This window comes from Entelurus aequoreus, linkage group LG03 (assembly GCF_033978785.1).
Source record: "Entelurus aequoreus isolate RoL-2023_Sb linkage group LG03, RoL_Eaeq_v1.1, whole genome shotgun sequence".
Classification (NCBI taxonomy): domain Eukaryota; kingdom Metazoa; phylum Chordata; class Actinopteri; order Syngnathiformes; family Syngnathidae; genus Entelurus; species Entelurus aequoreus.
In genome coordinates, this window is record NC_084733.1 from 2,713,567 (window position 1) to 2,739,992 (window position 26,426).

Below are 26,426 nucleotides of genomic sequence, written 5' to 3' on the forward strand. Positions count from 1 at the left end.
TTGGAGCAGTCTGCTCATTAAGGACCAACTGCAAAAAACAATCAAAGATCCTCTATATAACAGGAGTGATCTGCTGTTTTAAGGACTAAACACAAAAACACCAGTCAAAGATCCTCTATGTGAAAGGAATCAAAGATCATCTATAAAATTGGAGCAGTCTGTTCATTAAGGACCAACTGCAAAAACAATCAAAGATCCTTTATATATAACAGGAGTTATCTGCTGTTTTAAGGACTAAATACAGAAACACCAGTCAAAGATCATCTATATAATTGGAGCAGTCTGCTCATTAAGGACCAACTGCAAAAAACAATCAAAGATCCTCCAAATAACAGGAGTTATCTGCTGTTTTAAGGACTAAATACAGAAACACCAGTCAAAGATCATCTATATAATTGGAGCAGTCTTCTCATTAAGGACCAACTGCAAAAACAATCAAAGATCCTCTATATATAACTGGAGTTATCTGCTGTTTTAAGGACTAAATACAGAAACACCAGTCAAAGATCATCTATATAATTGGAGCAGTCTGCTCATTAAGGACCAACTGCAAAAAACAATCAAAGATCCTCCAAATAACAGGAGTTATCTGCTGTTTTAAGGACTAAATACAGAAACACCAGTCAAAGATCATCTATATAATTGGAGCAGTCTGCTCATTAAGGACCAACTGCAAAAAACAATCAAAGATCCTCCAAATAACAGGAGTTATCTGCTGTTTTAAGGACTACACAAAAAAACACCAGTCAAATATCCTCTATGTGATAGGAATCAAAGATCATCTATATCCTGTAAGTGGAGCAGTCTGCTCATTAAGGATCAACTGCAAAAACAATCAAAGATCCTCTATATAACAAGGAGTTATCTGCTGTTTTAAGGACTAAATACAGAAACACCAGTCAAAGATCATCTATGTGATGGGAATCAAAGATCATCGATATAATTGGAGCAGTCTGCTCATTAAGGATCAACTGCAAAAACAATCAAAGATCCTCTATATACAACAGGAGTTATCTGCCATTTTAAGGACTAAATACAGAAACACTAGTCAAAGATCCTCTAACATGTCACGAGGGAGGTGCTGGACATTGAGTCCAAGTGGACCATGGTCCACACCTCTATTGTCGAGGCGGCTGATTGGAGCTGTGGTCACAAGGTAGTTGGTGCCTGTCGTGGCGGTAATCCTAGAACCCGCTGGTGGACACCAGAGGTGAGGGGTGCAGTCAAGCTGAAGAAGGAGTCCTATCGGGTTCTTTTGGCTCATAGGACTCCTGAGGCAGCGGACAGGTACCGACAGGCCAAGCGGTGTGCGGCTTCAGCGGTTGCGGAGGCAAAAACTCGGACTGGATGAGTTCGGGGAAGCCATGGAAAACGACTTCCGGACGGCTTCGAAGCGATTCTGGACCACCATCTGCCGCCTCAGGAAGGTGAAGCAGTGCACTGTCAACACCGTGTATGGTGAGGGTGGTGTTCTGCTGACCTCGACTGCGGATGTTGTGGATCGGTGGAGGGAATACTTGGAAGACCTCCTCAATCCCACCAACACGTCTTCCTATGAGGAAGCAGTGCCTGGGGAGTCTGTGGTGGGCTCTCCTATTTCTGGGGCTGAGGTAGTTAAAAAGCTCCTCAGTGGCAAGGCCCCGGGGGTGGATGAGACCCGCCCGGAGTTCCTTAAGGGTCTAGATGCTGTGGGGCTGTCTTGGTTGACAAGACTCTGCAGCATCGCGTGGACAGCGGGGGCGGTACCTCTGGATCGGCAGACCGGGGTGGTGGTTCCTCTCTTTAAGAAGGGGAACCGGAGGGTGTGTTCTAACTATCGTGGGATCACACTCCTCAGCCTTCCCGGTAAGGTATATTCAGGTGTGCTGGAGAGGAGGCTACGCCGGATAGTCCAACCTCGGATTCAGGAGGAACAGTGTGGTTTTTGTCCTGGTCGTGGAACTGTGGACCAGGTCTATACTCTCGGCAGGGTCCTTGAGGGTGCATGGGAGTTTGCCCAACCAGTCTACATGTGTTTTGTGGACTTGGAGAAGGCATTGGACCGTGTCCCTCGGGAAGTCCTGTGGGGAGTGCTCAGAGAGTGTGGGGTATCGGACTGTCTGATTGTGGTGGTCCGCTCCCTGTATGATCAGTGCCAGAGCTTGGTCCGCATTGCCGGCAGTAAGTCGGACACGTTTCCAGTGAGGGTTGGACTCCACCAAGGCTGCCCTTTGTCACCCATTCTGTTCAGAACTTTTATGGACAGAATTTCTAGGCGCAGTCAAGGCGTTGAGGGGATCCGGTTTGGTGGCAGCAGGATTAGGTCTCTGCTTTTTGCAGATGATGTGGTCCTGATGGCTTCATCTGGCCAGGATCTTCAGCTCTCGCTGGATCGGTTCGCAGCCGAGTGTGAAGGGACTGGGATGGGACTCATCACCTCCAAGTCCGAGTCCATGGTTCTCGCCCGGAAAAGGGTGGAGTGCCATCTCCGAGTTGGGGAGGAGACTCTGCCCCAAGTGGAGGAGTTCAAGTACCGAGGAGTCTTGTTCACGAGTGAGGGAAGAGTGGATGGTGAGATGGACAGGCGGATCGGTGCGGCGTCTTCAGTAATGCGGACGCTGTATCGATCCGTTGTGGTGAAGAAGGAGCTGAGCCGGAAGGCAAAGCTCTCAATTTACCGGTCGATCTACGTTCCCATCCTCACCTATGGTCATGAGCTTTGGGTTATGAGCGAAAGGACAAGATCACGGGTACTGAAATGAGTTTCCTCCGCCGGGTGGCGGGTCTCTCCCTTAGAGATAGGGTGAGAAGCTCTGTCATCCGGGGGGAGCTCAAAGTAAAGCCACTGCTCCTCCACATGGAGAGGAGCCAGATGAGGTGGTGCGGGCATCTGGTCAGGATGCCACCCGAACGCCTCCCTAGGGAGGTGTTTAGGGCACGTCCGAGCGGTAGGAGGCCACGGGCAAGACCCAGGACACGTTGGGAAGACTATGTCTCCCGGCTGGCCTGGGAACGCCTCGGGATCCCCCGGGAAGAGCTGGACGAAGTGGCTGGGGAGAGGGAAGTCTGGGCTTCTCTGCTTAGGCTGCTTCCCCCGCGACCCGACCTCGGATAAGCGGAAGAAGATGGATGGATGGATTACTGTAATGCTACCACTTTTGGTTTTTCATTGTTTTTACAGTACATTATTCTAACGCTACCACTTTTTTGTTTTCAAAGTACATTACTGTAACGCTACCACTTTTTAGTGTTTACAGTACATTACTGTCATGCTACCACTTTTTAGTGTTTACAGTACATTACTGTCATGCTACCACTTTTTAGTGTTTACAGTACATTACTGTAACGCTACGACTTTTTTGTTTTCACAGTACATTACTGTAATGCTACCATTTTTTGTTTTTACAGTACATTACTGTAATAATACCACTTTTTTGTTTTTACAGTACATTACTGTCATGCTACCACTTTTTTGTTTTTACAGTACATTACTGTCATGCTACCACTTTTTAGTGTTTACAGTACATTACTGTCATGCTACCACTTTTTAGTGTTTACAGTACATTACTGTAACGCTACCACTTTTTTGTTTTTACAGTACATTACTGTAACACTACCACTTTTTAGTGTTTACAGTACATTACTGTAATGCTACCACTTTTGTTTTTACAGTACATTACTGTAATGCTACCACTTTTGTTTTTACAGTACATTACTGTAACGCTACCACTTTTTAGTGTTTACAATACATTACTGTAACGCTACCACTTTTTTGTTTTCACAGTACATTACTTTAATGCTACCATTCTTTTGATTTTACAGTACATTACTGTAACGCTACCACTTTTTTGTTTTTACAGTACATTACTGTAATGCTACCACTTTTTTGTTTTTACAGTACATTACTGTAATGCTACCACTTTTTTGTTTTCACAGTACATTACTGTAATGATACCACTTTTTTGTTTTCACAGTACATTACTGTAATGTTACCACTTTTTTGTTTTCAAAGTACATTACTGTAATGCTACCACTTTTAATTTTTACAGTACATTACTGTAATGCTACCACTTTTTTGTTTTCACAGTACATTACTGTAATGCTACCACTTTTGTTTTTACAGTACATTACTGTAATGCTACCACTTTTAATTTTTACAGTACATTACTGTAATGCTACCACTTTTTTGTTTTCACAGTACATTACTGTAATGCTACCACTTTTGTTTTTACAGTACATTACTGTAATGCTACCACTTTAAGTTTTTACAGTACATTATTCTAACGCTACCACTTTTTTGTTTTCACAGTACATTACTGTAACGCTGCCACTTTTATTTTGTTGTTGTTTTTACCGCACATCACTGTAATGCCATACCACTTTTATGTTGTTGTTTTTAACAGTACATCGCTGTAATTTTACCACTTTTTCATTGTTTCACTGTACATTACCGTAATGATAACACTTGTATTTTGTTGTTGTTTTTACTGTACATTACTTTTATTGTCACACCAATTTACTGCCAACGGAAACACGCTGCCAACATTTATTTTCAAAATAAAATGACAAATAAGCAGCTATTTTTTTTTTACATAATATCTACAGTCTTTGTTGTTACAGTGCGTTACTGTAACAGTAAAATCCCATTTTTACTTCAGCTTTTCACAGTGTAGATCATTTCTTGCTGTGTTTCACAGTTTCCACAACTAGGACAATAAAAAGTAATAAAGTGTTTCATAGTTTCCACAACTAGGAGAATAAAAAGTAATAAAGTGTTTCATAGTTTCCACAACTAGGAGAATAAAAAGTAATAAAGTGTTTCTCCATTGACCTGCTCAGCCTTTCAAAGATCGTCTATTGTGGTATAAACGCGCTGTACTCACATTCGCTGCTCTTTGCGTGGATTTCAAGAGGTTGTGACTCTTCTAAATGTTCCACATAAGCAGCGGTGTCCCGCGAGTCTAAGAGCGTTTCTTTCTGTGACGTTTCCACGCGCGTGGGCGCGTCACGGCGCGTCAAAGTCGTTGTGTGCGCGCCCAATTGAAAGAGTTGAAAGTCACTAAAAGCTAAAGAAAAACTCACGTTTCCGACATCAATTTCGCTCCTTGAGGTGTTGTGGTTCACAAGTGGATTGACACAAAACATGACACTTTTTAAGTCTGCACTCACAGCGTGGGTTTGTCGTGGCGGCCAGCGGTCACTTTAAGGTCCCGTGGAGGTCCCACTCGGCGCTGCTGCCGCACGCAGGGATGGAGGCGGTGGTGGTGGTGGCGGTGGTGGTGTGGGTGGGGGGCTCATTCCGATGAGCAGCCGGCCCACTGACCCGCCCTGCAAGTGCGTGGGTTAAAAATAAAAAGGCGGCGGGTGGAGTGGGTGAGAGGGGGAGGACATTCCCGTACAAAAATGGCCCATCAAGTGTCGCATGCGTGGACTCCACCCCTCTGCTGGGGGGACACACGCACCCACCCAGCAGCCCCATGGGGGTGTCAAGACACCCACCCGTGGGGGTGTCACCTTCACCTTCACGCTGGAACTCAACACAAAATCCTTCATTTTTCCCTTCAAGTGTGCAACTTCAACACAATCAAGTCTACTTTTATCACTAAATGTTTCTTCTTTGCGTTTTCACAGGAAAAAATACATTTTTAAACTGAAATATTATCTAATAATGTTATCTAATAATGTTACCTAGTAATGTTATCTAATGGTTGAGGGCCGACATCCGGGCAACTGAGCTACATACGGGTTCTTCGAGCCATTGCCATTACTCTTTAACCTGTCGACCTACGCTGGTTAAACCCGTCATTTTGCCTCCAAAATGCCGAAAAACTGTGTTGTTTTTGGTTGTGCTAACCACAACTGGAAACAGGGGAAACAAAGGTTGTATTTTGTTCTGCCAAAGCGTGATAAAAAGCCCACAGAGACGAGACAAATGGCTCGCAGCTTTACACCGGGAAAACGAGGACGGGTCGTGTGTTCGGATCACTTCGTTTCTGGTAAATATAAGGAACAAAAATCCACCTTCTTAACCACAACTTGGCTATACCGTCCGTGCTAATGTTGTACTTGTTAAATTTGTACCTTATAACGTTCGACAGCTGAAGTTGTTGTTGTACCAAAATAACATGCGGTATATACTATATAGTCTATAGCCTAGCTAGCTATTTTCTAAAACCGGACAACGAGAGGATGCCAAATGCAGCGTTAAGATGGACACCACCGGGAAAACGTAAGCCAGGGCGGCCAAAGAACACCTGGCGAAGAACAGTTGTACTTAAACAATACATGTAGCCCTCAAATCTCTCAATGTTTTATACACTAACACTTGATCTTGTTGTTGATAACTTCCGCGTCTCTTTCTTAGTAGCGCGCAGGCTAAGCTAACTAGCAAGCTAAGCTAAGCCTGAGAAGCTTTAAAGTTCACTGAGACGAGTCTGACGCAAATAATACATTTTCGTTTTTTTCACACGATATGCGAATAAGTAAAAATGCGTAAATGAAGGATTTAACGCCGACTTCCAAGCCACAACGCTCGTTAAATGCTTTTTCTGTCAATGCTGTGTTCGCTGCGAGCTGGTTTGTTTTCAACGAATTGCCGGTTGCTAGGCGGAAGTGACGTAGGTCCGCCCTCACCCATAATGTTATTGTGGGGAGGCGGGGCCGGCGGACCGACGGCGCCCGCTCCAAGATGGCGGCGAGCGAGCGGCGAGACTCTATGGCGAGACTGGCCGCGCCTGGTCACAATTGCGGCGTCGCTCTCGGCGCGCAGTCTCGCCGCTCGCTCGCCGCCATCTTGGAGCGGGCGCCGTCGGTCCGCCGGCCCCGCCTCCCCACAGTTATCTAATAATGTGACAAATAAATATATCATACATTCAAACCAGGGGCCTCCAAAGTGCAGCTCGAGGGCCAATTTCAAATGGTAAAGCGGCACCACCGTTTTTTCCCATTTACAGTAAAATGCTGTGAATTTCACCAAGTAAACAGTACAGTAGGTACTTGATGTTGATATATGTAATATGCACATAAGGGTATTCTAGTCAGATGTGCGTGTGTAAATATCAAAATATTACGTCGAATCACTTTTTGTCAGGCAATATTACATTTATGACAATTTTACATGAACGAATACATCCAAACACGTTGTACATATTTATTATGTGCAGGGAGAAATAACAGTTACTATTGTGTGTGTATCTTCCAAACAAGAAAGGTTTTATCACATCACCATGGGACTAACTGGCACACTCCGCTTCGCAGCAGGTCCGCAAGCCACGCCCACCCCACGAGAAACTTTTTATTAAAAAAGATAAAAGATAAAATATTTGTTTTATTTATAAAAAGTATCTCGTGCGCACAAGATACATGTCTAAAAATAAATAAATCCCCATGTCCCTTTAGGTCACCAACGCGGTGCCCGCGGGCACCAGGTAGCCCGTAAGGACCAGATGAGTAGCCCGCTGGCCTGTTCTAAAAATAGCTCAAATAGCAGCACTTACCAGTGAGCTGCCTCGATTTTTTAAATTTTATTTATTTACTAGCAAGCTGGTCTCGCTTTGCCCGACATTTTTAATTCTAAGAGAGACAAAACTCAAATAGAATTTGAAAATCCAAGAAAATATTTTAAAGACTTGGTCTTCACTTGTTTAAATAAATTCCTTAATTTTTTTACTTTGCTTATAACTTTCAGAAAGACAATTTTAGAGAAAAAAATACAACCTTAAAAATTATTTTAGGATTTTTAAACACATATACCTTTTTACCTTTTAAATTCCTTCCTCTTCTTTCCTGACAATTTAAATCAATGTTCAAGTAAATTTATTTTTTTATTGTAAAGAATAATAAATACATTTTAATTTAATTCTTCATTTTAGCTTCTGTTTTTTCGACGAAGAATATTTGTGAAATATTTCTTCAAACTTATTATGATTAAAATTCAAAACAAATATTCTGGCAAATCTAGAAAATCTGTAGAATCAAATTTAAATCTTATTACAAAGTCTTTTGAATTTATTTTAAAATTTTTGTTCTGGAAAATCTAGAAGAAATAATGATTTGTCTCTGTTAGAAATATAGCTTGGTCCAATTTGTTATATATTCTAACAAAGTGCAGATTGGATTTTAACCTATTTAAAACATGTCATCAAAATTCTAAAATTAATCTTAATCAGGAAAAATTACTAATGATGTTCCATAAATTCTTTTTTTAATTTTTTCAAAAAGATTGGAATTAGCTAGTTTTTCTCTTCTTTTTTCGGTTGAATTTTGAATTTTAAAGAGTCGAAATTGAAGATAAACTATGTTTCAAAATGTAACTGTCATTTTTTTCGTGTTTTCTCCTCTTTTAAACCGTTCAATTAAGTGTAAATATCATTAATTATTAATAATAACATAGAGTTAAAGGTAAATTGAGCAAATTGGCTATTTCTGGCAATTTATTTAAGTGTGTATCAAACTGGTAGCCCTTCGCATTAATCACTACCCAAGAAGTAGCTCTTGCTTTCAAAAAGGTTGGTGACCCCTGCTTTAGGGGCTCCGTAAATTGAATATGGGTTGAAAAGGATTTGCAAATCATTGTATTCCGTTTATATTTACATCTAACACAATTTCCCAACTCATATGGAAACAGGGTTTGTATAAGGAGATTAAGGACTCCAATTTAAAGGCCTACTGAAAGCCACTACTAGCGACCACGCAGTCTGATAGTTTATATATCAAAGATGAAATCTTAACATTGCAACACATGCCAATACAGCCGGGTTAACTTATAAAGTGACATTTTAAATTTCCCGCCACACTTCCGGTTGAAAACGTCTCGGTATGATGACGTGTGCGCGTGACGTAGCCAGTTTAACAGAGGTATGGCTTCCCCATTGAAGCTAATACGAAATAGCTCTGTTTTCATCTCATTATTCCACAGTATTGTGGACATCTTTGTTGGTGAATCTGTTGCAATTTGTTCATTGCATTATGGAGAAAGAAGCTGAGCAAGCAAAGAAGAAAGTTGTCTATTTTGCGAGGGAAGTCAGCAACACAACACAGCCGGTGTTTCATTGTTTACATTCCCGAAAGATGCAGTCAAGATCGAAGAACTCGGACAACAGAGACTCTAACCAGGAGGACTTTGATTTGGATACACAGACGCGATACAGTGAGTACGTAGCTGTGCTTCCAAACATTTGATCGCTTGCTATAACTAGCTCGAGCTAGGAGCTAGAAGCTAGCATAACAAACACCTAGGTGTTTGTTATGCGGGATTAATTTGTGGCATATTAAATATAAGCCTGGTTGTGTTGTGGCTAATAGAGTATATATATGTCTTGTGTTTATTTACTGTTGTAGTCATTCCCAGCTGAATATCAGGTCCCACCCGCCCGCTTCCAAACATTTGATCGCTTGCCCGTACGTGCGTGTCACGTACGTAACTTTGGTTAAATATATAAGCTTTATGAACCTTGGGTTAGGTGAACGGTCCTTTGGGCTGAGTGAGTGTGTGTGTTGTGCAGGTGTTTGAATTGTATTGGCTCGTTATATATACGGGATCCCGTCCATATTACCCGCTCGAGCTAGTAGCTAGGAGCTAGCATAACAAACACCTAGGTGTTTTTATGCGGGATTAATTTGTGGCATATTAAATATAAGCCTGGTTGTGTTGTGGCTAATAGAGTATATATATGTCTTGTGTTTATTTACTGTTGTAGTCATTCCCAGCTGAATATCAAGTCCCACCCGGCTCTCACAGCATCTTCCCTATCTGAATCGCTTCCACTGCCCTCTAGTCCTTCACTTGCACTTTCCTCATCCACAAATCTTTCATCCTCGCTCAAATTAATGGGGAAATCGTCGCTTTCTCGGTCCGAATCTCTCTCACTTCATGCGGCCATCATTGTAAACAATAGGGAACTTTGCGTATATGTTCAATTGACTACGTCACGCTACTTCCGGTAGGGGCAAGCCTTTTTTTTTATCAGATACCAAAAGTTGCGATCTTTATCGTCGTCGTTCTATACTAAATCCTTTCAGCAAAAATATGGCAATATCGCGAAATGATCAAGTATGACACATAGAATAGATCTGCTATCCCCGTTTAAATAAAAACATTTCATTTCAGTAGGCCTTTAAGGTGCGGTAGTGGGAACAAATATGGAATAAAAATAAATCACATAAGTAATAAAGATAAAAAATAAGAATTGAAATAAACAGACTACTATCCAATAAAAACAATAAGCAATCCTGTACAAAAAACTGTACAATGCACAGAACAAGTATATTAAAAAATATGAAAAAAAACGTGAATTTTACAGTAAAATCCTGGCAACTGAGCTGACAGTTTTATACCGTAAAAAAAAAACAACGGCACCGTTTTTTCCATTAACAGTAATTAGCTTAATAAACCACCATCATTTTTACAGTACATTAATTCCCATTGAGCTGCCTTTTAAAAAAAAAAAAAATTTATACCAATAATTGTACATATTTTTTCCCTTAAGAAATTTGGTTTGGATTATTACTGTAAATTACATTTCATTTGGTTCGATGCCGGCTTATTTTACAGCCGTACTTACCAACGTGTCTCATTTTTCACTGCAACAAAAAAGTCAAGATTTCAGAGTAACAAAAAAAAAAAAAAACATTTTACAGTAAAATACCGGAAGTTCAGTCGGCAGAATTCTACCGTAAAAATCACCGACATTTGTAGGGAAAAACTTGTTCAGTTCTCCGGAGAATGATTTTCTTGTGTAAACAATGAAATGTAGCAAGAAAGTATCTACAGTAGCAAGAAGAGCTGCCTTTACAGTAATGCACTGTAAAAAACAACCACCCTAGATTTTATGGTAAAAAAAACAAAAACAAAACTGACTGCTTATTCACCAGAATTTTAACGTAAAATTAAAGGTTGCTCGCAGTTTTTTTATTTTCAGTAATTTGGTGTAAAAATAATAAATTCTACTGTAAAATTCTGGTGATTGAGCAGTCAGGGTTTTTTTTTTTCTTACTGTAAAATCTTCAGATTTTTTTCTCTCAGTGAAATTTCCTGATAATTTTGATGGTTAAGAAATCAAATACAAGTGAAGAAATAAGTAATATTTATTTTTATTGAAACTGAAAAATTGGCACAAAAAAAAATTAAGCTGTCGCCAAAATTGTACCGTAAAAATAACAGTGCTAGGGTTTTTGTCTTTTACAGTAAAAACCACAAACAATTTTACGGTAAAATTCTGGGAACTGAACTGCCATTTTTTTAAATCATTGAATCAACAGATTTTTTTTTTTTTTTTTTTACAGTGAAATGTATGGAAAGCAAAATATGTTTTTAAGCTGGCCTGAAACTGAACCCAAAAGCGAGCGTATGAAAAGCGAAGGTAACGTACAGTACTCACCGGACACTTCATTAGGTACAGCAATACCACCATTTCCAAATACTGTAGTACTCGCAAAAAATACTAGTAAAAAAATGTACAGCCACACATTGATTGAAAAACCAACAAAGAAGTACTTCTTTAATCAAGCACACACTGACGTGTAAAACATAGAAAATAGCAAAACTTGAGTTACATATCAATAATTATGAAGCAAAGTTCATTTCATTCAGGGGTTCAATTCATAAAGCGAACAAAGTCGTGCAAAATATCTCCAGAATGTATTTTTATGGTCTTAGCCAGAGGTCTGCAACTAGAGCCCTGCAGAGGTCTGCAACCAGAGGTCTTCAACCAGAGGTCTTCAACTAGAGGCCTGCAACCAGAGGTCTACAACTAAAGGCCTGCAGAGGTCTTCAACTAAAGGCCTGCAGAGGTCTGCAACCAGAGGTCTTCAACTAGAGGCCTGCAGAGGTCTGCAACCAGAGGTCTGCAACCAGAGGTCTTCAACTAGAGGCCTGCAACCAGAGGTCTTCAACTAAAGGCCTGCAGAGGTCTGCAACCAGAGGTCTTCAACTAGAGGCCTGCAGAGGTCTGCAACCAGAAGTCTTCAACCAGAGGTCTTTAACTAAAGGCCTGCAGAGGTCTTCAACTAGAGGCCTGCAACCAGAGGTCTTCAAGCAGAGGTCTTCAACCAGAGGTCTTCAACTAGAGGCCTGCAGAGGTCTGCAACCAGAGGTCTTCAACCAGAGGTCTTCAACTAGAGGCCTGCAGAGGTCTGCAACCAGACGTCTTCAACCAGAGGTCTTCAACTAGAGGCCTGCAACCAGAGGTCTACAACTAAAGGCCTGCAGAGGTCTTCAACTAAAGGCCTGCAGAGGTCTGCAACCAGAGGTCTTCAACTAGAGGCCTGCAGAGGTCTGCAACCAGAGGTCTGCAACCAGAGGTCTTCAACTAGAGGCCTGCAACCAGAGGTCTTCAACTAGAGGCCTGCAGAGGTCTGCAACCAGAAGTCTTCAACCAGAGGTCTTTAACTAAAGGCCTGCAGAGGTCTTCAACTAGAGGCCTGCAACCAGAGGTCTTCAAGCAGAGGTCTTCAACCAGAGGTCTTCAACTAGAGGCCTGCAGAGGTCTGCAACCAGAGGTCTTCAACCAGAGGTCTTCAACTAGAGGCCTGCAGAGGTCTGCAACCAGACGTCTTCAACCAGAGGTCTTCAACTAGAGGCCTGCAGAGGTCTGCAACCAGAGGTCTTCAACTAAAGGCCTGCAGAGGTCTGCAACCAGAGGTCTTCAACTAAAGGCCTGCAGAGGTCTGCAACCAGAGGTCTTCAACCAGAGGTCTTCAACTAGAGGCCTGCAGAGGTCTGCAACCAGACGTCTTCAACCAGAGGTCTTCAACTAGAGGCCTGCAGAGGTCTGCAACCAGAGGTCTTCAACTAAAGGCCTGCAGAGGTCTGCAACCAGAGGTCTTCAACCAGAGGTCTTCAACTAGAGGCCTGCAGAGGTCTGCAACCAGACGTCTTCAACCAGAGGTCTTCAACTAGAGGCCTGCAGAGGTCTGCAACCAGAGGTCTTCAACTAAAGGCCTGCAGAGGTCTGCAACCAGAGGTCTTCAACTAAAGGCCTGCAGAGGTCTTCAACCAGAGGTCTTCAACTAAAGGCCTGCAGAGGTCTGCAACCAGAGGTCTTCAACTAAAGGCCTGCAGAGGTCTTCAACCGGAGGTCTTCAACTAGAGGCCTGCAGAGGTCTGCAACCAGAGGTCTGCAACCAGAGGTCTTTAAGCAGAGGTCTTCAACCAGAGGTCTTCAACTAGAGGCCTGCAGAGGTCTTCAACCAGAGGTCTTCAACCAGAGGTCTGCAGAGGTACTGCACCACATTTCTACTTCATTTGACTTCTAAGTAATTTTTATATTCCCTTACTTATCCGTTCATATCTTTAAAACACAAACATTGACCCAACACACGGCAGTGTAGTTTACATATGGCAGCAGCATGGCCACCTGTTAGTAGCCTGCTAGCAATTAGCACACTAGTAGCTAGCTAGAGAATAGCACACTGGTTGCCAGCCAGCAATGAGTATTATTATTTAAATATCTGAGTATGGCACAACAACATTTATACCATCTATTGTAGCCATGATAGCATTCAAAATAGCCACCGATTAGGTTGCTAGTAGCCAGCTGGCGGTTAGCACGTTAGTTGCCAGATAGCGATAGGCACGCTAGTTGCCAGCTAGCGATTAGTGGTATTATTAAAATATGTTATTATTGCTCAATAACATATTAATAAATGTATATAATATTTTAGCCAAGATAGTGTTTAAAATAGCTTGCGATTAATACACCAGTTGCTAGCTAGTGATTAGCACCCTAGTTTCCAGATAGCGATTAACATGCTACTTGCCAGCTAGCAGTTAGTGGTATTATTTAAATACATCAGTAGTGCACAATAACAAAGTACATTTGTTTATATAATATTATAGCCAAGATGACGTTTAAAACAGCTAGTGATTAGCACACTAGTTGCCAGCTACAAATTAGCACGCTTGTTGCTAACTAGCAATGAGTGGTATTATTTAAATATCTTATCATTGCTCAATAACATACTAATAAATGTATATAATATTTGAGCCAAGATAGTGTTTAAAATAGCTTGCGATTAATACACCAGTTGCTAGCTAGTGATTAGCACCCTAGTTTCCAGATAGCGATTAACATGCTACTTGCCAGCTGGCAGTTAGTGGAATTGTTTAAATACATCAGTAGTGCACAATAACAAAGTACATTTGTTTATATAATATTATAGCCAAGATGACGTTTAAAACAGCTAGTGATTAGCACACTAGTTGCCAGCTACAAATTAGCACGCTTGTTGCTAACTAGCAATGAGTGGTATTATTTAAATATCTTATCATTGCTCAATAACATACTAATAAATGTATATAATATTTGAGCCAAGATAGTGTTTAAAATAGCTTGCGATTAATACACCAGTTGCTAGCTAGTGATTAGCACCCTAGTTTCCAGATAGCGATTAACATGCTACTTGCCAGCTGGCAGTTAGTGGAATTGTTTAAATACATCAGTAGTGCACAATAACAAAGTACATTTGTTTATATAATATTATTGCCAAGATGACGTTTAAAACAGCTACCGATTCGCACACTAGTTGCCAGCTACAAATTAGCACTCTTGTTGCCAGCTAGCAATCAGCGGTGTTATTTCAATATCTTAGTATGGTACATTTATACAACATATAACAGCCAAGATAACGTTTAAAGTAGCTAGCGATTAGCTTGCTAGTTGCCAGATAGCGATAGGCAGGCTAGTTTCCAAATAGCAATTAGTGGTTTTAATGAAATATCTTAGTAGTGCACAATAACAGTACATTTATATATTACCGTTGCCAACATAGCGGTTAAAATAGTTAGCGATTAGCATGCTAGTTGCCAGTTAGCAATTTTAATGAAATATCTTAGTAGTGCACAACAACAGAGTACTTTTATCTAATATCGTAGCAAAAGTAGTGGTTAAAACAGCTAGTGATTAGCACGCTAGTTGCCAGTTAGCTTTATTCAAATATCTTAGTTTTGCCCTCTGACAAGGTACATTTATATCAAGATAGCATTTGAAGTCATTAGCGATTAGCATACTAGTTGGCAAATAGCAATTAGCACTCTAGCTACCAGGTAGAGATAGGCAAGCTGTGGTATTAGTAATTATGTTAGTTAGTATTGTACATTAAAAAGGTAACTTTATGAGCAGTTTCATTGCAAACATTAAATTATACACAACATGTTAAGTGTGGGCTCTTGGACTGGGAAAGGTTGAAGACCCCTGCTGTTGCAGACTGTAACAAACGCCCAATAGAAGTTTGTTTTTATTTCATTCATTTTTCAGATTTTTAACCACTGGATCATGTTCCAATCTGCAAAAACTTCCTGTTCCAAGTCTGAATTAACTCACTTTTGCACCATTTTTTGGACAAACACCTGTGTATGTACGCGTGTATGTTTATATATATATATATATATATATATATATATATATATATATATATATATATATATATATATATATATATATATATATATATATATATATATATATATATATTGATATATATATTGATATATATATATATGTGTATATATACATAGCATACATAAGTGTATGTTTATATATATATATATATATATAAAAAAATATATATATATATTAGGGCTGCAACTAACGATTAATTTGATAATCGATTAATCTGTCGATTATTACTTCGATTAATCGATTACTAATCGGATAAAAGAGACAAACTACATTTCTATCCTTTCCAGTATTTTATTGAAAAAAACAGCATACTGGCACCATACTTATTTTGATTATTGTTTCTCAGCTGTTTGTACATGTTGCAGTTTATAAATAAAGGTTTATAAAAAAAAAAAAAAAAAATTTAAAAAAGAAATAAATAAGCTTCTGCGCATGCGCATAGCATAGATCCAACGAATCGATGACTAAATTAATCGGCAACTATTTTTATAATCGATTTTAATCGATTTAATCGATTAGTTGTTGCAGCCCTAATATGTATATATATATATAAAAAAATAAAATATATATATTAAGGCTGCAACTAACGATTAATTTGATAATCGATTAATCTTTCGATTATTACTTCGATTAATCGATTAATAATCGGGTAAAAGAGACAAACTACATGTCTATCCTTTCCAGTATTTTATTGAAAAAAACAGCATAGTGGCACCATACTTATTTTGATTATTGTTTCTCAGCTGTTTGTACATGTTGCAGTTTATAAATAAAGGTTTATTAAAAAAAAAAAAAAAAAAAAAAGCTTCTGCGCATGGGCATAGCATAGATCCAACGAATCGATGACTAAATTAATCGGCAACTATTTTTATAATCGATTAGTTGTTGCAGCCCTAATATGTATATATATATATTTTAAAATATATATATATATATTAAGGCTGCAACTAATGATTAATTTGATAATCGATTAATCTGTCGATTATTACTTCGATTGATCGATTAATAATCGGATACAAGAGACAAACTACATTTCTATCCTTTCCAGTATTTTATTGAAAAAAACCAGCATACTGGCACCATACTTATTTTGATTATTGTTTCTCAGCTGTTTGTACATGTTGCAGTTTATAAATAAAGGTTTATAAAAAATAAAAAATTGCCCCTGCGCATAGCATAGATCCAACGAAACGATGACTAAATTAATCGCCAACTATTTTTATCATCGATTTTAATCGATTTAATCGATAAGTTGTTGCAGCCCTAATATATATATATATATATATACATCCCAAAAAGGGACAAGCGGTATAAAATGGATGGATGGATATATACACATAGCATATTGCATAAATAAGGATGTAAAACCACAATAACAAAAAATAAAGCTATAAAATCAGTACAAAGTAGAAAGTCTTTGGTATTCCAATGAGAACTTGACGGTGTTTGCATAGTTCATACACACGCCTGCACTGGTTGTCATGGCGACAGCAGGCGTCACGCCGAAGGGACAAAAACTAAACGGGCAGGAGAAATCCGAGGACTAAAAGACAAATGACGGGAGTGCAAAAAGGAAAGCTTTTCTTCTTTTGCTTCTGGCGTTTTCTGAGCCAACGTGAACATGTTCATAAATTGAGTAGTCACTAATATTTCACACCAAGTAAGTCTTTCAGTAATAAATGTTTCTTTAAATCATTCATGTTTGCTGTGTGACCTCATGCAGACTTTGGAACAACATCAACCAACTCTGACTAATCGGACTTTTGACTTCCTGTTTATGACAATCCTACTTTTGACTTCCTGTTTTTGAGATAATCCTACTTTTCACTTCCTGTTTATGAGATAATCTTACTTTTTACTTCCTGTTTGAGATAATCCTACGTTTTACTTCCTGTTTATGAGATCATCCTACTTTTGACTTCCTGTTTGAGATAATCCATTTTTTACTTCTTGTTTATGAGATAATCCTACTTTTTACTTCCTGTTTATTAGATAATCCTACTTTTTACTTCCTGTTAATGAGATAATCCTACTGTTGACTTCCTGTTTATGAGATCATCCTACTGTTGACTTCCTGTTTATGAGATCATCCTACTTTTTACTTCCTGTTTGAGATAATCCTACTTTTTACTTCCTGTTTATGAGATAATCCTACTTTTTCCTTCCTGTTTATGAGATAATGCGACTTTGTACTTCCTGTTTATGAGATAATTCTATTTTTTTTCCTGTTTATGAGATAATCCTACTTTTGACTTCCTGTTTATGAGATAATCCTACTTTTGACTTCCTGTTTATGAGATAATCCTACTTTTGACTTCCTGTTTATGAGATAATCCTAATTTGTATTTCCTTTTTATGAGATAATCCGACTTTTTACTTTCTATTTATGAGATAATCCTAATTTTTACTTCCTGTTTATGAGATAATCCTAATTTTTATTTCCTGTTTATGAGATAATCCGACTTTTTACTTTCTATTTATGAGATAATACAACTTTTTACTTCCTGTTTATGAGATAATCCGATTTTTTACTTCCTGTTTGAGATAATCCGACTTTTTACTTCCTGTTTTTGAGATAATCCTACTTTTTACTACTCGTTTATGAGATAATCCTACTGTTGACTTCCTGTTTATGAGATAATCCGTTTTTTTACTTCCTGTTTTTGAGATAATCCGACTTCTTATTTCCTGTTTATGAGATAATCCAACTTTTTATATATGAAAATGGCCACCGCATGCTTTCATTTATCAGTGTGAAGTCCTCCTGCACTACATAAAGTGTATTTTAACGCCTGTGTGGTTATCAATAACTGTAATATTAGGGACATGACAGCCAAAAAGGTGATATTTGTCTCCTAAATAATGATTGTCTAATATTACTGATATGGCAGCCAAAAAGGTGATGATTGTCTCCAGCTGGTACACCAAGTGTACTTCAACACCAAGTGTACTTCGAACAAGTGCTTTGGTAAACTAGCATTAAGATTGTTGGAAGCAATCCAAAACAGGCTGCCTGAGTAAAGTTAAAAAAAAAGTCTCCAAGGTCTTAAGTGCTCACAGCTGGCGTCTCATCACACGTCTGCAAAGTTGGCGAGGGCGGCCATGACGGCGGCGTGTCCCCTGGCAACTGCGCTCAAAAGCTGTGACGGGAACGACGGCGTTCCCAGGTCGACCTGCGAGGACAGAAGCAGCGTTTGGTTGAGCAACCGGAACACACACACACAGCTGAGAATGACCACGTTGGCGTACGTGCAGCAGGTAGACCGCCCTGGTGACCTCGCGCCCGCCGCGCCTGATGGGCTGCAGGAGCCAGCAGCTGGGCATCATCTCGCCCCGGACGGCCTCCACGCCGGCACGCGGCAGGGACTTGTCGAACGCCGACTGCATGGCCAGCACGTGCACGCCGCCCTGCGGACATCACCCGCCTTTTTATTGGGAGACTTGTTGTATTGTGGCGCCGTCTTTGCCGGGCCTTGACTGACCTGCTTGGACTCGGTGCTGATGCAGCAGAAATCTCGCGGACGGCTGAGGTGGCAGCTGGAAGGTTCTGTGAGGATGTAGACTGGACCCACAAGAACCAAGTTGTTACATTTTGACAATTGTGCTGGTTTTGTTGTTTCAACATTAACGAGATTGTTGCGTTCAAATGTCTACTAAGTACATCAATAGTAAGGATGGTGTGTTCAAGTGTTTACCAAGTAAAACATAAACGAGAGTGTTGCGTTCAAATGTCTACTAAGTACATCAATAGTAAGGATGGTGCGTTCAAGTGTTTACCAAGTAAAACATTAACGAGATTGTTGCGTTCAAATGTCTACTAAGTAGATCAATTATAAGAATGTTGTGTTCAAGTGTTTACCAAGTAAAATAATAGTGTTGCATTCAAATGTCTACTAAGTACATTAAAAGTAAGAATGTTGTGTTCAAGTGTTTACCAAGTAAAATAATAGTGTTGCATTCAAATGTCTACTAAGTACATTAAAAGTAAGAATGTTGTGTTCAAGTGTTTACCAAGTACAACATTAACGAGATTGTTGCGTTCAAATGTCTACTAAGTACATCAATAGTAAGGATGGTGTGTTCAAGTGTTTACCAAGTAAAATAATAGTGTTGCATTCAAATGTCTACTAAGTACATCAATAGTAAGGATGGTGTGTTCAAGTGTTTACCAAGTAAAATAATAGTGAGAGTGTTGCGTTCAAATGTCTACTAAGTACATCAATAGTAAGGATGGTGTGTTCAAGTGTTTACCAAGTAAAATAATAGTGTTGCATTCAAATGTCTACTAAGTACATTAAAAGTAAGAATGTTGTGTTCAAGTGTTTACCAAGTAAAACATAAACGAGAGTGTTGCGTTCAAATGTCTATTAAGTACATCAATAGTAAAAATGTTGCGTTCAAGTGTTTACCAAGTAAAACATAAACGAGAGATGTGATGTTCATGCACGGTTAATTTTTTGCACCAGTAAAAAAACATGGTAACACTTTAGTACGGGGAACATATTCACCATTAATTAGTTGCTTATTAACATGCAAATTAGTAACATATTGTCTCTTAACTAGTCATTATTAAGTACTTATTAATGCCTTATTCGGCATGGCCTTATTATAACCCTAACCCTCTAACCCTGACCAAATAACTCTAAATTAAGTATTTGTTACTTAGAATATGTTCCCCATACTAAAGTGTTACCAAAAACATATAACTTTGTCTTGAATTTGAAAAAAAATAAAATTTTAGTTTTCACTAAAGAAGGGTTGGGTGAATGCGCACATGAAAGTGGTGGGGTTTGTTACCTCCAACAAGGTTAAGAACCACTGCTCTAAAGGCTTAGTGGCCACATACGTGGACAGCACTTTTTAGCTCTTATTTCCAAAATTGTGTCCACTACTGAATTGGGGTTTTATGGCCACTTATGTGGACACTTATACTGCCATCTGGTGGTGTCAGAAGAGTATAACATACAATGGAATTTGGGGGGAAAAAAGTGTAAAAATAAGAATTAGCATGTCACTAAACATGAAGTACACGTTTGTTACTGTTAGAATAATTGTTTGTAAATGATCACAAAAACGTTGAGGGTCTGGTGAGAAGACAAACGCTGTCTTTGAAACCTACCAAGAGTAAGGCTCGTGTAGGGGGGGGAAGCAAGATGAAGGTGTTCCTGTTTTCTCTCATGTATGGTAATCAACAGAAAGATATTGTTCTAACCCAAGGACTTCAAAGCGGAGAGATGACAGGATCTGCCCAATTTCCAGGCGACCACTTTTTGAACTATTTTATAGACCTCTTTTTAACTATTTTACAAACTCTTTTTAAACTGACCTTTTCTTTGTCCCTTGGAAACAGCGGTGGCCACATGGTCGGGGAGGGTCCAAAATAAAAGAAGGAGGCGTGCAATCTTTTGGCAGAGCGTGCTGAGATACTGTACAAGGGTACAGTGTGCAGACAACTCTCCTCAATATTGAGTCCAAATTGAATTCTGTCTCTGTTTAATTCTTTGCCTCTTGTCTTGTTTAATAGATGTCATCAGTGTTTGAACCTGACAGTTACTTATGGACTACCGGTAAGTACATCATAGCAAAAGATGATTCTTAGTTTTTATTCTAATTAGGGTCCAATAAGCCCAAATAGCAAAGAGAAATAAAAAGAAACATGTAAACAAACAGCTTGGGCCTTAAGAGGTTAATAAAAAAAATGTGTATTAAAAAGACTGCAGTACTTCTGCGGACCCCTAGAGATCACGGACGCCCTGTCGAAAACCTCTTGTGTCATTTTATGTGGCCTGCAAAAACCTTGAAAATGTTAAATAAATCTTTGAAAAATTACCTAAATATGTCCTTATAATCAAATCATGAAATAATGAAATAAACAATTAAATTGTGAAATAATTCTTAAAAATCATAACATTTAACATAAAATAATGACAATGTATTTAATTAAATTATAATTAATTATCAACACATAATTATTCAAATATGTATTTCTTTAATCTGTCCCATTTGGGCCTTTGTATCAAAAAAGGTATTTCTGCTAAATGTGTTTTAATTTTGACAGAATTTTGCAGGAGGATATAAAAAAAATGTATATTAAAAAAAACTGCAGTACTTCTGCGGACCCCTAGAGATCACGGACGCCCTGTCGAAAACCTCTTGTGTCATTTTATGTGGCCTGCAAAAACCTTGAAAATGCTAAATAAATCTTTGAAAAATTACCTAAATATGTCCTTATAATCAAATCATGAAATAAACAATTAAATTGTGAAATAATTCTTAAAAATCATAACATTTGACATAAAATATTGACAATGCATTTAATTAAATTATAATTAATTATCAACACATAATTATTTAAAGATGTATTTCTTTAATCTGTCCCATTTGGCCCTTTGTATCAAAAAAGGCATTTTTGCTAAATGTGTTTTAATTTTGACAGAATTTTACAGAATTTTGCAGGGGGATATAAAAACAAAAGTATATAAAAAAAACTGCAGTACTTCTGCGGACCCCTAGAGATCACGGACGCCCTGTCGAAAACCTCTTGTGTCATTTTATGTGGCCTGCAAAAACCTTGAAAATGCAAAATAAATCTTTGAAAAATTACCTAAATATGTCCTTATAATCAAATCATGAAATAATTAAATTGTGAAATAATTCTTAAAAATCATGACATTTGACATAAAATAATGACAATGTATTTAATTAAATCATAATTAATTATCAACACATTTAAGTAATTATTTAAAGATGTATTTCTTTAATCTGTCCCATTTGGCCCTTTGTATCAAAAAAGGCATTTTTGCTAAATGTGTTTTAATTTTGACAGAATTTTGCAGGGGGATATAAAAAAAAAAATTATATTAAAAAACTGCAGTACTTCTGCTGACCCCTAGAGATCACGGACGCCCTGTCGAAAACCTCTTGTGTCATTTTATGTGGCCTGCAAAAACCTTGAAAATGCAAAATAAATCTTTGAAAAATTACCTAAATATGTCCTTATAATCAAATCATGAAATAATTAAATTGTGAAATAATTCTTAAAAATCATGACATTTGACATAAAATAATGACAATGTATTTAATTAAATCATAATTAATTATCAACACATTTAAGTAATTATTTAAAGATGTATTTCTTTAATCTGTCCCATTTGGCCCTTTGTATCAAAAAAGGCCTTTTTGCTAAATGTGTTTTAATTTTGACAGAATTTTGCAGGGGGATATAAAAAAAAAAATTATATTAAAAAACTGCAGTACTTCTGCGGACCCCTAGAGATCACGGACGCCCTGTCGAAAACCTCTTGTGTCATTTTATGTGGCCTGCAAAAAACTTTAAAATGTTAAATAAATCTTTGAAAAATTACCTAAATATGTCCTTATAATCAAATCATGAAATAATTAAATTGTGAAATAATTCTTAAAAATCATAACATTTGACATAAAATAATGACAATGTATTTAATTAAATTATAATTATAAATAAATAAATAATTAATTATCAACACATAATTATTCCAATATGTATTTCTTTAATCTGTCCCATTTGGCCCTTTGTATCAAAAAAGGCATTTTTGCTAAATGTGTTTTAATTTTGACAGAATTTTGCAGGGGGATATAAAAAAAAAAGTATATTAAAAAAACTGCAGTACTTCTGCGGACCCCTAGAGATCACGGACACCCTGTCGAAAACCTCTTGTGTCATTTTATGTGGCCTGCAAAAACCTTGAAAATGTTAAACAAATCTTTGAAAAATTACCTAAATATGTCCTTATAATCAAATCATGAAATAATGAAACAATTAAATTGTGAAATAATTCTTAAAAATCATGACATTTGACATAAAATAATGACAATGTATTTAATTAAATCATAATTAATTATGAACACATTTAAGTAATTATTTAAAGATGTACTTCTTTAATCTGTCCCCTTTGGCCCTTTGCATCAAAAAAGGCATTTTTGCTAAATGTGTTTTAATTTTGACAGAATTTTGCAGGGGGATATAAAAAAAAAGTATATTAAAAAAACTGCAGTACTTCTGCGGACCCCTAGAGATCACGGACGCCCTGTCGAAAACCTCTTGTGTCATTTTATGTGGCCTGCAAAAACCTTGAAAATGCGAAATAAATCTTTGAAAAATTACCTAAATATGTCCTTATAATCAAATCATGAAATAATTAAATTGTGAAATAATTCTTAAAAATCATGACATTTGACATAAAATAATGACAATGTATTTAATTAAATTATAATTAATTATCAACACAATTATTTAAAGATGTATTTCTTTAATCTGTCCCATTTGGGCCTTTGTATCAAAAAAGGCATTTTTGCTAAATGTGTTTTAATTTTGACAGAATTTTGCAGGGGGATATAAAAAAAAAAAGTATATTAAAAAAAACTGCAGTACTTCTGCTGACCCCTAGAGATCACGGACGCCCTGTCGAAAACCTCTTGTGTCATTTTATGTGGCCTGCAAAAAACTTTAAAATGTTAAATAAATCTTTGAAAAATTACCTAAATATGTCCTTATAATCAAATCATGAAATAATTAAATTGTGAAATAATTCTTAAAAATCATAACATTTGACATAAAATAATGACAATGTATTTAATTAAATTATAATTATAAATAAATAAATAATTAATTATCAACACATAATTATTCCAATATGTATTTCTTTAATCTGTCCCATTTGGCCCTTTGTATCAAAAAAGGCATTTTTGCTAAATGTGTTTTAATTTTGACAGAATTTTGCAGGGGGATATAAAAAAAAAAGTATATTAAAAAAACTGCAGTACTTCTGCGGACCCCTAGAGATCACGGACGCCCTGTCAAAAACCTCTTGTGTCATTTTATGTGGCCTGCAAAAACCTTGAAAATGTTAAACAAATCTTTGAAAAATTACCTAAATATGTCCTTATAATCAAATCATGAAATAATGAAACAATTAAATTGTGAAATAATTCTTAAAAATCATAACATTTGACATAAAATATTGACAATGTATTTAATTAAATTATAATTAATTATGAACACATTTAAGTAATTATTTAAAGATGTATTTCTTTAATCTGTCCCATTTGGCCCTTTGTATCAAAAAAGGCATTTTTGCTAAATGTGTTTTAATTTTGACAGAATTTTGCAGGGGGATATAAAAAAAATGTATATTAAAAAAAACTGCAGTACTTCTGCGGACCCCTAGAGATCACGGACGCCCTGTCGAAAACCTCTTGTGTCATTTTATGTGGCCTGCAAAAAACTTGAAAATTTTAAATAAATCTTTGAAAAATTACCTAAATATGTCATTATAATCAAATCATGAAATAATGAAACAATTAAATTGTGAAATAATTCTTAAAAATCACAACATTTGACATAAAATAATGACAATGTATTTAATTAAATTATAATTAATTATCAACACAATTATTTAAAGATGTATTTCTTTAATCTGTCCCATTTGGGCCTTTGTATCAAAAAAGGCATTTTTGCTAAATGTGTTTTAATTTTGACAGAATTTTGCAGGGGGATATAAAAAAAAAAGTATATTAAAAAAAACTGCAGTACTTCTGCTGACCCCTAGAGATCACGGACGCCCTGTCGAAAACCTCTTGTGTCATTTTATGTGGCCTGCAAAAACCTTGAAAATGTTAAATAAATCTTTGAAAAATTACCTAAATATGTCCTTATAATCAAATCATGAAAAAATTTAATTGTGAAATAATTATTAAAAATCATGACATTTGACATAAAATAATGACAATGTATTTAATTAAATCATAATTAATTATCAACACATTTAAGTAATTATTTAAAGATGTATTTCTTTAATCTGTCCCATTTGGCCCTTTGTATCAAAAAATACATTTTTGCTAAATGTGTTTTAATTTTGACAGAATTTTGCAAAGTTTGCTGGCATAGAATATGATAATAATCAAATAAAAAGGGAAATTGTGAAATAGTATGTGGAAATTATACGTTAATTTAGTTTTGCAGTTAGAAGTGGCCCGCTGAGTGAAGCTATAACTGTGATCAAAATGAGTTGGACGCCACTGATGATGTAATCTCATACAAACATAATTCAAATAACGACCACAAGAGGGATGCTCACCCAGTTGAGTGCTGCCATCTAGTGGTCGAGACCAGGCGGTGCGGATCGACCGGTTGTACGCCTGACTCTTGGACGGCTGGCGGACGACATCCCACAGACGCTCCAGGGGTGCGTCCAGCTCCCCGGCGGCCAAGAAGGCGTGGCCTGAAGGCCTGGAGGAGGGTCTGTAGAAGACCCGGATCCCTCGCTCCTCTCCCTGGTGTCTGTGTGAAGCCAGCAGCCGAGTGTCAAACAAGACCGAGGGCACGGTTAAGCACTTGTCAAGTTCAAAGACCCTCAACCTCCAGCCAGCAGAAGCCGTCCCCTTCACCAGGTTGCTCAGATCGCCCGAGGCTGCGAGGCGCACCTGGCGGAGTCAACAGCAACAAGTCCGTCGTGACGTATTTCATTGCGAAGAAGAAGAAGGCGGCGGCGAGGAGGGCGGCGACTCACCTCAGCCAGAGTGCGGCTGAGCAGGCTGGTGGTGATGTCCTGATAGGTGGTGGAGAGCGAGGAGGAGGAGCCAAAGGAGGTGGCCCGTCGTCGCCGAGTCCAAGCTGGAGGCGATGAGGTCATCATAATAGTGAGAGAGTCCAGTCCATAGTGGATCTGACATAATAGTGTGAGAGTCCAGTCCATAGTGGATCTAACATAATAGTGTGAGAGTCCAGTCCATAGTGGATCTAACATAATAGTGTGAGAGTCCAGTCCATAGTGGATCTAACATAATAGTGTGAGAGTCCAGTCCATAGTGGATCTAACATAATAGTGTGAGAGTCCAGTCCATAGTGGATCTAACATAATAGTGAGAGTCCAGTCCATAGTGGATCTAACATAATAGTGAGAGTCCAGTCCATAGTGGATCTAACATAATAGTGAGAGAGTCCAGTCCATAGTGGATCTAACATAATAGTGTGAGAGTCCAGTCCATAGTGGATCTAACATAATAGTGAGA

At 37.8% G+C, this 26,426-nt stretch overlaps 2 protein-coding genes across 4 annotated transcripts in view; both read right to left on the reverse strand.

Annotated features, from left to right (window-relative positions):
• Positions 1-5,444, reverse strand: part of sptb (spectrin, beta, erythrocytic) — a 118,319-nt gene extending 112,875 nt beyond the window's left edge. Inside the window, exon 1 of one of the 3 annotated variants that reach the window (XM_062040954.1) lies at positions 5,149-5,444. Coding sequence is in view for 1 of the 3 variants with exons in the window: in XM_062040953.1 (XP_061896937.1) it covers positions 5,062-5,124 (63 nt within the window). In the remaining 2 variants the exon portion in view is untranslated. Of the gene's footprint in view, positions 1-4,862; positions 4,950-5,061 lie in introns of those variants that run through there. The other 2 variants (XM_062040953.1, XM_062040955.1) reach the window with 2 other exon arrangements.
• Positions 5,445-15,707: 10,263 nt separating this feature from the next.
• stard9 (StAR-related lipid transfer (START) domain containing 9) overlaps positions 15,708-26,426 on the reverse strand; it is a 111,500-nt gene continuing 100,781 nt past the window's right edge. Inside the window, exons 23-28 of the mRNA XM_062043309.1 lie at positions 25,925-26,028; positions 25,774-25,838; positions 25,493-25,695; positions 18,860-18,939; positions 18,627-18,785; positions 15,708-18,550 (exon numbers count right to left, since the gene is read on the reverse strand). Of these exons, the coding sequence (XP_061899293.1) occupies positions 18,449-18,550; positions 18,627-18,785; positions 18,860-18,939; positions 25,493-25,695; positions 25,774-25,838; positions 25,925-26,028 (713 nt within the window). The 3' untranslated portion in view covers positions 15,708-18,448. The remainder of the gene's footprint in view (positions 18,551-18,626; positions 18,786-18,859; positions 18,940-25,492; positions 25,696-25,773; positions 25,839-25,924; positions 26,029-26,426) is intronic.